The 12,572-nt window shown below is 43.1% G+C and overlaps 1 protein-coding gene across 1 annotated transcript in view; it reads right to left on the bottom strand.

Annotated features, from left to right (window-relative positions):
• Positions 1-12,572, bottom strand: part of wdfy3 (WD repeat and FYVE domain containing 3) — a gene marked incomplete at its 3' end in the record, with an annotated part of 78,306 nt that overhangs the window by 53,944 nt on the left and 11,790 nt on the right. The window contains exons 4-7 of the mRNA XM_071544457.1: positions 11,190-11,408; positions 10,478-10,670; positions 9,015-9,201; positions 8,341-8,507 (exon numbers count right to left, since the gene is read on the bottom strand). Of these exons, the coding sequence (XP_071400558.1) occupies positions 8,341-8,507; positions 9,015-9,201; positions 10,478-10,670; positions 11,190-11,408 (766 nt within the window). The remainder of the gene's footprint in view (positions 1-8,340; positions 8,508-9,014; positions 9,202-10,477; positions 10,671-11,189; positions 11,409-12,572) is intronic.

The following is a 12,572-nucleotide window of genomic DNA, read 5'->3' as shown; positions in this document are numbered from 1 at the left end:
TGTCTGTAGAAAGTGAATATAGAACAATGACACAACAAAGTATAAAAAAAAATAGAATAATAATTACCAGCCACTTTCACTATTTTACCAGTGAACTACATTTTTTTGAACAGAACAGAACAGAACAGAGCAGAGCAGAGCAGAACAGAGCAGAACAGAGCAGAGCAGAACAGAACAGAACAGAACAGAAGAAAGCAGAACAGAACAGAACAGAACAGAACTGAACAGAACAGAGAAGAGCAGAACAGAACAGAACAGAACAGAACAGAACAGAGCAGAACAGAACAGAACTGAACTGAACAGAACAGAGAAGAGCAGAACAGAACAGAACTGAACAGAACAGAACAGAACAGAACTGAACAGAACAGAGAAGAGCAGAACAGAACAGAACAGAACAGAGCAGAACAGAACAGAACAGAACAGAACAGAGCAGAACAGAACAGAACAGAACAAAGCAGAGCAGAGCAGAACAGAACAGAACAGAACAGAACAGAACAGAACAGAGCAGAACAGAACAGAACAGAACAGAACAGAACAAAGCAGAGCAGAGCAGAACAGGGCAGAACAGAACAGAACAGGGCAGGGCAGGGCAGAACAGGGCAGAACAGAACAGAACAGAGCAGAACAGAACAGAACAGAACAGAACAGAACAGAACAGAACAAAGCAGAACAGAACAGAACAGAACAAAGCAGAGCAGAACAGAACAGAACAGAACAGAACAGAACAGAACCGAACAGAACAGAACAGAACAGAACAGGGCAGAACAGGACAGAACAGAACAGAACAGAACAGAACAGAACAGGGCAGAACAGGACAGAACAGAACAGAACAGAACAGAACAGGGCAGAACAGAACAGAACAGAACAGGGCAGAGCAGAACAGAACAGAACAGAACAGGGCAGAACAGGACAGAACAGAACAGAACAGAACAGGGCAGAACAGGACAGAACAGAACAGAACAGAACAGAACAGAACAGAACAGAACAGAACAGAACAGGGCAGAGCAGAACAGGGCAGAACAGAACAGAACAGAACAGAACAGAACAGAACAAAGCAGAACAGAACAGAACAGAACAGAACAGAACCCAGCACCTCTGAATGATAGTTGGTTACCTGGCAAACTGGCACAAAGAGCAGACAAACTTACTTTACAGAACTTTCCGGTTGGTGGTAACCGATTAAAAAAACCGCATGGTATTTCTTTAATGCCCATATTTATAGTCTTTTGATGTATTTCTCCATGGTGTTAAGTATTCAGTGTGTAATTACGCATATCATTAAGTACAGAAAGCCGAGACGGAGGGAGAGACCAGACATAAAACAGAGGCCAGACGCACACAGTTAACAGATGGGGGTTGACAACACATTTACATTTCCAGACTCAGACCTACATATGACTGAGCTGGCCTGAATCCAGCGCTGCAGAGAGACAGACAGCCTCCTTGGCCTTGAAACCTCCCTGACTGAACTGAAAGCAGATCTCAGACCCTTCCTGCTGATACCTGAGATGCCGCTGAAATGCCTTGAAGGGGATGAAACCTATTCTTCCTCACCAAGCCGAGCAGCAGGAACTGTGGGAGAGGTGAAACTGGGGAAAAATGACTTCAGAGTTGATCTCATGCCCCGACAAAAGGATTACTGGTATCGAGGTGGACTGTATATTGTTTAACAGCATTTGGGGGTATAATGTTGCTGAAATTAAATCTAACACATTTATTACCTTTGAGCTTTAAAACAAACAAATACTTGCTACTTTTTGCCTCAGTAGGGCAGTATCCGCAAGCTAAGAGGCGTAACAGTGCTTCAACCCACCTAGGGAGCTGTGAGATTATTGATGGAATGTGAAAAAACACATTTTTAATACACTTTCTATACAATTTTATTACACAGCTATGGTGAGTAAATACTCAATTCTGATTGGCCAGTGAATGCATTCTGAGGTTTGTTATTTCTGATTATAAGACCGCTGTTTCACATCTGATCATATCACTCCGCAGTCAACAAGTCCGGTCTGTTTTGCAATCACCAGCTCGTCTTACATAATCCCTTTCTTCTCATCATGTTTTTAAACCCTTGTCATGCGTGCCTTTTCTTGTGAAATAATTAATATTTGCGGTCTCTCTGCTTCTTCTACAAGTTAATAAACAGCAGTAAAACAGCTTCAAAGGGGAAATGAAATTCATCATTTGGTGTCAAAGTTACCACCAGTCACTGTGTTTTATGTCTAAAATATGGTTTCACAAGTATGCATTGCTTCATTTTGTGAGTCACGAGCCAAAAGGTTTGAGAATTAGCAGAGTGTGTGAGATATCCTCAGTGTTAGGATGGACAGATACCCACAGTGTGACAGGAGGAAGGATGGATGTTATGCATCCACTCCTCTCATTACACACGGTGTTGCTCTGACCTCCATTTTGGAGACGAGTAGCTGTATACGGGGGGAAATGCACAAGCATAAAAACACGAGCAAAGGCACACACACACACACACACACACAAGCAGCAAAACACACCAGCAAAGTGACACCGGAATATCTCATCACACACACACACACAAAAACACACACAGCAGTTTAGTGAATGTGGCGGGCTAATTAGGCATCTAAGCGAGCCCTCACACCATGATGGCTTCTGGTAATGACTTTGCACACAGCTGGAGCTGCCATTAGGCGGGTAAACAGAAGCGTGCGTGCGTGCGTGCGTGTGTGTGTGTGCGTGCGTGTGTGTGTGTGCGTGTGTGTGCGTGTGTGTGCGTGTGTGTGCGTGTGTGCGTGCGTGCAGTAACACAGGCAGCAGAGCTCCACCATGTAAGTGCAAGGGTGTAACTGTAAGGGTATGGAAGGTTAGAAGGCTGGCAGTGATGTACCATTTCTGTGTGTTTGCGTCTGAGTCTGTGTGTGTGTGTGTGTGTGTGTGTGTGTGACAGCGGGCAGGGAACAGTGTTTTACCATGCTGCCTGGTGGGTGGAGGTGACAAGTCAAGCTAAGACACACTGAGCTGCTACTAGAGGTGTTAACATCTGTCACAAGTAAACATATCATTGGTTCTGCTTTCCCAAAACCAAACGTTTGGTCCAACCAAAGCCTCAATAAGTGAACCCTGCAAGCCAAAATGAAGCCTAACTGGTCAAATAAAGAATTAACGGAGAAAACCATCATATTTGGTATTTACTTTGGGTAAAAAAAAATATTTTCAAGTCACGCACTCGCAATACTTCCGCTCTGTAAGTTGCTCAATACTTCCACTCTGTAAGTGGAAGTATTAAATAAGCCTCATGTCTGCACCTCGCTGGGTGTGTGTTCTTTCTACTGAAGGTTAAAAAAAGAATTTTATCAAAATATGTGATAAGTTGTAAAACAGGATATCCTGTTCACGGGGCAGGATTAAGCCTGGGTTCATCACACTGAGTCACCATGGATGATATAAGCGTTTTAAAAAGTGCAGCAGACTTAGTTTTTTAGAGCGGGAAACACTTTCTATGGCTACCACATCTATAGTGCATCACAAAGCCACTCATATGGAATTAAAATGTATTCGTAAAACCTTATTAGCATACTCAAGAACACATAATGCCTACTGACGCATTATATTATATTATAGCAGCACTCATTAAATATTATAGATAGAACTTAAATAAGCATCCTATGAATGTTTATGACCGGTTATCCATCACAGTTTGTGTGAAAGGTTTATAATGTATTATAGGAACCTGCATTTCAGTATCAGCCACTTTATGCTATACCCGACAATATGACTTTGGAAACTATCCTGACGGGATCCGAGTCACAAAACGGGAGCGAATCATCTTTCAGTGGGCTTAATTTGGTGCTCTTTCCCCCAATACTGTTTCCTTTCTTCCCCCTTTTTCCTGAATGGAGTATCTAAATTTGAACTATATTCTATATTTTATACTATATTTTATTTTATCTTATTTTTACTATTATTATCAAGTGGGTTTTATTCTCCATCTTATTTTACATTAATTATGGCATTCTATCCCTGTTTTCATGCTCATTCTATGTCTATTTTCATGTGAAGATGCATTCTATGTATTCTATTCTCATCTTTATCTTATTTTCACTATTATTATCAAGTTTTATGTGAAGCACTTGGTGCATGTAATTTCTTTGTTGTAAAGCACTTTGAGCTGCATTTCTTGTATGAAAGGTGCTATACAAATAAAGTGTATTATTATTATTATTATTATTATTATAATATTCAATAAAACATTATGTTCTATAAATTATTTTCATTATCTGATCAGTAACGGTACAGCAACAGTACATGTGCAACGATATAGCATTGGAGTAGAACAAAAGATTTGTTTCCAGGTCACGAACACTAGAAGAAGAAGAAGTAGAGGGAAGAAGTGTACCGCTGCAAAATGTGGCTGAAACAGAGAAAAAGTGACTGGTTTTTCAGACCAGAACGACTCTGCTCACTGCATCCGCTCTCTCACGCTGTGAATGTGGAAACTACTGGCTTCAGTTTCATTTTTTTGTCACTCTGCTGTTCGCTCACTCGCAATACTGTATGTTAGGAGGTGTTGTTACTGGCACTAGTGTCAACAAAGTTGGAAATACTCCTTTTCCTATGTTATTGCTCAATTAAACATGCACATAAGGCAGTATGAGTGCATTATAAATCCTGATGAGTGTCCTTATAATGCACGATAGATATGATAGCCATAGAAAGTGTTACCTTTTTCTTTATTGGGACAGACAGTAGGAAAGGCGAGGAGAGGGAGATACAAGAGAGAAGGTTGGGGTGGGATTCGTTCCTCGGCCAGCAGGGGCACACGAGGGTCTGAACCGCTAAACCGTCTTTGAGGCTCAGAAGAGACAATTTGTATGCAAAAGGCTTGAGGCATTCCATCTCCAGCAGCGTGACAGGCAGAGGAGCTGCCATGGTGTGTGTCAACAGGTTAAGCTTACTGGGATCAGCGAAGCATCAAAGTCATTTCAGGGATTAAGATCTGAGGGGGAGATACGACGGCTGGGGTATACATGAAGACTTTTTCCAGAAATAATTCCCCTCTTGTTTCAGGGCTTTGGGCAAACCAAGTTGGCGGCAGCCTGGAGATTAGACAGGCAGGCTTGTGATCAGAAGATCGGTGGGTCGAATCCCGGACAGGATGGAAAAATACAGGGGGAAGAGCTGAAGGAGACAAGCTTGCTGTTCCCTCAACACTTACAGCATGTCAAAGTGTCCTCGAGTTAAGCATCCTCACTGGATGCTGAGGTTTTTTTTAATTTTCTTTTAACCTTTATTTATCCCAGGGAAATTTAACTGAGCACTGCCCTGTTTCACATTACAAACGTTTTTGTATCAGGGGAACAATTATAGGTTGTGAGTTAATTTAAATATCTTGGAGTTTTGATAGACTCAAAAGTCAAAAAAATCTGTAAGCGAGTCAAATTCAACCTGGCCAATTTCCGTTTCGTAAGGAACTATATGTCAACAGAGGCAGCTAAGATGTATGTTCATTCAATGATTCTTACACATTTTAACTACTGCCTAACAAGCTGGTCACAGGCCAACCACACGACATGTAAACCATTAGAGTCAATATATAAACAAACACTCAATACATTAGATAAGAAACCAAGGCACTTTCACCACTGCTTTATCCTGGAAAAATATAACATCCTGAGCTGGGATAACTTCATAAAGTATGCAAATATATGCCTTGTCTATAAAGCTACTCACGACTTGGCTCCACCTCCACTCAAAGCGTTCGTTAGCCAATGAACAGGTACGTCTCGCATCACGAGGGGGGGCTACTATAGGGGACTGCATTATCCCAATGAGGAAAAGTGCATGTTGTCAGTCTGCCTGGTCACTTAGAGGGTCATGAGAGTGGGGGGGTGTCACACATTCACTTTCCCCACCCACATTTTCCCAGCCGGTCCTGGGATTCAAATTAGTGACATTCCTGTCACAAGCCTGCTACTCTAATCTCTAGGCTGCTGCCCAGGTGTGAATGTACAGTATGGAACTAAAGCAAAAAAAACTCCACATATACAGTATGTGTGGTTGTAATCGCACACTCAAGGTCCAGGACCATGGATTCAATACAAAAAGGATCTTCATTGAAAACTGCATCTTCTACTGCATCTGCAAGTTCATCAGGCTCCTGCGTAGCTCATGACAGTCTTCAATGAAGATCCTTTTCTATATTGAGTCCATGGTCCTGGGCCTTCAGTGTGCGGTTACAACTACACATACATGAGGAGTTTTTTGTTTTAGCTTTGATGATCTTCTTACAGCCTCCAGCACCTCCTGACCCAGAGTATACGCTGTGCACAGAGCCTTATCTTTTTTATTTTGTGCAGTATGAAACTCTTTGAATGTGAAGCAGGGTGGTGCTAAACAACAGTATACATTCTCAGTCAACATTTCCTGGATTAAAAAGGTAAAAAAGAAAAAAGACAAATTTCCTGCTTAGGGCTGTGTTTTGAGGCTCCTCTAATTTATAAACTGTCAATGACGACACCTCAGAAATGAGCAGAGATTCTGCACTGAACGGATCTTGCTTGTGTTTTTGGAAATGCTTAGTCTTCACCACGCTTGGGTTTTGCCCTCATATAAACACAAGAAGCGAGGAAAGCTGTCGTCTGCAGCTTTCCCAAGAAATTCTGGCGAGTCTGTCTTTGCAGAAATGGCACACAGGAGTAATGAAACCTAATGAAATGTAGTTAAAGTGTTCAGTAGCAGTTGTGTACCAATGGAACCGTGAATAAACAGACTGTTGCATTGCTGAAAACAGACTGGATCCTGTTTTCATTTAGAGACACAGCCAGACAACAGCGTGTATCTCAACGTTTGCTGTACTGGATCAAAACATAATGTGCCACCACCTAGTTTGAGCAAATGGGTCAACATTCACCCACTCCCTTAATAAAACAATTCAAAAGTTACATACATCCAGCGTAAAAAGCCAACACATTTGGTTTGCTGTATTCAACTCAGTTTGTTTGATTTGTTATGTTGTATTTTAGTTTTCTTTGAGGAGAATACTGCCTTACTTGACACCTACTCCGGCATGAAAATAAAGCACGCTATTGGTTACTAGGCAGAAGGGCAGTAAATTTAGAGGGATATCCTTAATATAGTGCAGCTTTCACACATCTGGCTACAAAAGAGCTCTGGCCAAAGGGAAACATTTTGAACAATGTCCACAGGCGGAATTTAGCTTCGGAAATCTATCTTTTATTTGCCCACCTCCGGAGCAGCCTGGTGTAATGAAATGGATCAACCTGCCTCATAACACTAAAGAGACCGTTAATGCCCTTAGGCAAATGTCAGGAAAGAGACCATTAAAGTCGATTTTAAAGCAAAAGACAGGAAGTGGCTGCTTGACATAGTGCCAAAGTAAATTGTGCCGTGTTTTAATTTTCTGTTGAAGTTGCCGCTTGCCATTTAGGTACGAATACGTGAAGTGAAATACAGGTTACTGACCATTTTAGGAATGAAATGTAATGTTAAGACCAAGAAACACAATGGAAATAAGTCTTGGATCTTTTAAGCTGCTTGTATGTTTTTAAAATATTTTTTAAAAGCCTGAATGTATAATAGGAGTATATCTGAGTGAGTTGAGACTTCGGAGGACTCACCCAGGGTGGAATATTATCACAGGCCACAAATTAAAAGCTGTGGCTGGCAAGTTTGACAACTTTTAATTTGTATAAAGGCCACTGCGCGCATAGTAGTCAGTGTGTTATGCAGAATGTGTATTCAAAAGAATGGGGTGCAAGAGACAAAGAGGACATCACAATGTTTAATTGAGTTACGAGAGGAACAAAATGTTTTTGGCTATTCAAAACACACTGATCAAGGCTGAATGGCCAATAACCTTTTGTCCATCATGTAATTGAATTAAACATTGCAATATATCCTCTTTAATGATCCCATTCCTTTGAATAAACATAAGTTTGTCTGCTCTACCAGCTGCTTTGGCAGGTTACCAAACATTATTTAGATGTCAGACAGCTACTGAGCAGGGAGACTGTCCTTCAGCCGGAGGAGCTGGGTTCAAGCGTCCGTGTCGGCAAGCATCCGCCCTGCTGAAGTGTCCATGAGCAAGACACTGAATCCCTACCAGCTGCAGGGCTGCTGCTCTGTAGCTGACCCTGACCTCTGACCTCTGACCTCCCTGTGGAGGGTGGGGCAAGAGAAAATGACAATTTCCCCACAGAGATCAATTAAGTATCACATTCTTTTATTCAATCCTAAGAATCTAGCTAGCTGGTAAAATAACGAAAGTGGCCAAAGACTTTTGGGATGAACCAGCCACTGTGGCTGGAGGACAAAACTGATCGTTTCCAGCCAGGGACCCACCTTTCCCAGAAGACTGTGGGAGGACGAAGCCCGGCAGCAGGAAGGGGGCTCCGGTGGTCAGACCGGCTGGTTTGAGCTCTGTCACGCCGTAGGTGGTCAGACAGGTGACCAGGTTCACCAGGTCCTTCAGCGCGTCTTTAGACTCCTCCTCCTTGGCTTGTTCCAGTCTGGACACAGAGAGGGGGTTGGGGTGGGAGGGGTGTCATTGTAGCAGTACACCAAAATATACCGTACCGGATGCTTTTCCCCAAGTACAATGTGAAATATATTTTTAGCATTGGTGGACAGTTAGGGGTGGGACTGGTAGGGGGTTGTGGAGGTACAGGGTTGATATAAACAAACTAACAACACAAACTAGGAAAAACGAGGGAAAATCACAGTAAGATGGTAGGATGAGTCCTAATAATAAATATACTGCAGCTTATGTGATTTTGTGGATGTTTTTATTCAAGTATCTTTAGTACATACATTTGTAGCTGAGGAATGGAGGCCCTAAAGATAATTAAATTCCATTTTAATATTTTTGCCAGTCAAATATGTTTTTAAAACTGGGAAAGGGCCTCTGAGTGATGGCTGGTCCCATTGTTTCACTTATAAAATTGTAAAAAGGGGGGAGATGAACTCTGAGATTCACCAGCCGGTGTGAGCTGGAGACAAAAACATCTCAGCTGTACCTGAGCATGAGGTCGCAGAGGAAGGTGTAGCCCTGGCACATTCGGAAATCGTCCAGCAGGGTCTGCGACACGTCGCTGGAGTCCTTGAGGAAGCAGGAGAGGCCGGCGAACATCTCCACGATCTCCAGCGGCGACAGATCGTCCGACTGCTGCATGTTCTGGACACACGTGGCCAGGCATTCCTTCTCTGGAGGTGGAGAGAAGGGGTTGGGGGGTTAAGAGAGAGGAGCAGGGGGGGATTTTATCAGGAATTTGGTGAAATGATGTGAGACAAGATGAATGGAAATGAGGTGAAAAAGGAATCTGTTCAAGTAGAGGAGTGAGCGTAAGCCGTTCTGTTTTTCACTCTTTATATGGAAGAGAATGCAACATCGAACTTCATGCTGAAATTTGACTCGATATGTTTAATGTCGTCTTGCTCATTGGAAAACATACCTTGTAGAGCGTTACCTTTTTTTAGCATTAGGCACATTGGCTCTAGACCTCTTGTTGACACAGTGTTACTAAAATAATCAGATGGCTTAGGTGCGAAATGTTAGGTAGCCCTGACATGTGACATTCTCCCTTTCTCTCTCTGTATAGGCTTGACCTTTCACGAATCATTCAGGCTCACTGGTAAATTCAGCATATATCCAGTTCACCAAGCAGCACTTATTTCAATTAAATGTCAACTTTTAAAATTGATTTGCAATGCTTGCTACCTCCCACTATGGTCAACTTTGGCGGAAGACAAACAGGTAAACCGGTTTTAAAAATTGAAATTTTATTGAAAGAAGTACTGCAGGGATCATACTTGTGCCAAATTTAGCAGTGGACCCAAACTGCAAGAGCCACAACCAGTGCTTCCTCCAAGTATCTGATAAGAGCTACTAGCTAAGAAAGAGGTTCTTGATGGACACAAGGCCTTATTGATAGACTTTAGCCTCTTTACACCTGGTGTTAACATATGTCTTGTATCCTGACTGTGTCTAGATCTGATGTAGCTGGATTACATTGACAGCTGGCATTAGAATGCATCACTGGTACACACATTAAAATCCAATTTCTTTCTATTGCCGAAACACAGATTGTCACGCAGTCACTTCCTCTCGTAATATTTACTACTTATCCTTTAAAATTTAAGTACCTCGTCTCGCTTTTTCCACCAGTATCCTGACAATCTTTTTTTTTTGGATCCATGCATGGAAGTTTATAGCTATGTGGATTACATTGCATTTCCAGTTTATTTTTCATGTGGCCACATGTGTCTCTGACCACCTCCAGACATCGTTTGGATGATCGGATCTTCAATGTGTCTTTGGTGCTTTCACACCTGGATTTTATGCAATTTTGTGCTGTCCGACTACAACCCAATCACCCAGGATGCATGTTAATGCCAGGTGTGAAGGGGTCTTTTTCATACTAATAAACCCACACATCCACACATATATATATATATATATATATATAGTATGTATATATACCATGTATGTATTTGACCACGTTGACGCTGAGGCCGTGGCGGGAGATGGTGGTGAGCACCTCCCCGGCGCTCCTCCTCCAGGGCAGGTTGTGGGGGGGGCACCAGGAGGTGATGGCACTGAACAGCAGCTGCAGGTCGTCCTTCTGGGCCAGCTCCTCAGCCGGAGACACAAAGCTGCACAGCTTCACCAGGATCTGCAGGGGGGTTGGGGAGAGACGGGCACGGTTAGACCAGGAAACTAACTCCACTGTCCACAGGCCACAGGATCCTGGGCTCCACTGAAGGTGAACATTGAGTTTGTTGGGATCCACCAACACCATTTTATCCATGCCTATACAGATTGAATCTCTTTTTTGTATATATTTAACTACTTATTGTTTGTATGCCATTTTGAAAAGCACTATGTAAAATCTGCTTTCAGATAAGTGCTGCATAAATAAAGTTTATTAGCAGTCATAGTAGCAGTAATCATATTATTACTTCAATACTGGGGAAACACTCTGATACCAGCAGCCTATTTCAGCTTGGTATCAGATATCTGGTATCGGTACAAGTCCCTCCGAGTTTTTCATAGTTTGGTTGCCACACAGATTAAAATGTTTCCCCCAAAAAAGTAAATAAATGACTTGGTGAAAATATGTCTTCTCTGTGCGTCTTTACCATCACACATCCTTATGGACCAGCTGTAAGGCAACCTGTCCCGTGTATCTCACCTGGACGAAGACCTTCTGCAGCAGCGCCCTGCGGTCGGCCAGCGGCAGCTCCGCCTGTGTGTGGCCCTGGCCCGGGGTTTTCTCCTGGCTGGGCGGGGGCGGAGGCGGCGGGGCGGGAACCCCCGGGGCCTCAGCCATGTGGGGCAGGTCAAAGAACAGGTAGAGGCATTTGACCAGCGTGGAGGGCACCGACATGGTCGTCATGCAGTCCACCGTTTTCTGACGGGGGGGAGAGAGGGAAGGAGGAGAGATGGGAGGAGAGTATGACGGTTAGTGAATTACAAACCCGAAATGTATTAGGAAACTGACTCAGAAATACAACTCCAGAGCTCCAAAAAAGAGTCAGGAGCTAGAAATGCTGTTGTGACTGACACACAAAGGGGATTTTCAAACCATCTGATCAGTGTGGGTTCTGCGGTGGCCATAGAGGCTACAGAATCTGGCTTGTGACCAAAAAAACAAACACAAAAATATCTGGTTCAAATCCCAGACCAGCTAGGAAAATCACCCCCCTCCCCCTCCCTCGACATGAGATGCAGTTGAGCAAGGCACGTAACCCTCAATTACTCCAATGGAGCTGCTCATTGGCCAACACTAAATCATGGTGGTTGTACTGAGGCAGCTCCCTGGTGTGAATGTGTGTAGCTGTATGAATATGAAGCAGAGTGTTGCTAAAAACGTCCCCTGGATAAATAAAGGTTAACATGGTTTTTATTGTAGGTAAAGTGAGTTTCAATTCACGCCTACGTTGGGTTGACTGGCTGTGTCAAGAGAGGTAAGGCAAGTTTATTTATAGCACATATCGTACACAAAGACAATTCAAAGTGCTTTACACAAGACATTGGATAAGAAAAGCAGGATAAGATGGCTAAATAAGGCTAAATAAAAACAAATAAGAGATAATAACGTGTATAAGAAGAGAAAATAGGGTGTAGAGTCAGGGGGTATTTTTTGTCTGTTACGCTTGGTGGTTGTGTGTGTGTGTGTGTGTGTGTGTGTGTGTGTGTGTGTGTGTGCGTAAGTGAGTGTGAGTGTGTGCGTGGTGACATGGACAAGGAGAGAGTTGGAGAGCGAGATGGGGTTTGTGCTCATTGGTGCGAATGATTCAGATAATCAAACGCTGCCTCCTACACAATCACTCACTCTCTCTCTCTCTTCCTCTCTCTCTCTCTTTCCTTGGCCCTTCTCTCTCTCTCTCACTTACACACAAGCTCTGAAATAAGACAACACCCAGGCGCCACCTTGACCTGAGAACTACAGCAGGGGCCAATACATCAGTCCCCATCCCTTACACACGCACACGCACACACACACACACACACACCAAAAAAATATACAGTTCCCCAGCTGATCGATGGAGAAAAGCAGTGGGGGGAGGGACAG

Source organism: Centroberyx affinis, unplaced genomic scaffold, assembly GCF_046629955.1.
Source record: "Centroberyx affinis isolate AG114_WGS23_722 - 3 ecotype Tasmania unplaced genomic scaffold, CSIRO-AGI_Caff_v1 ptg004590l_1, whole genome shotgun sequence".
Lineage (NCBI taxonomy): Eukaryota > Metazoa > Chordata > Actinopteri > Beryciformes > Berycidae > Centroberyx > Centroberyx affinis.
Note: the sequence above shows the minus strand (reverse complement) of the source record. Positions and strands in the feature narration are given on the sequence as shown.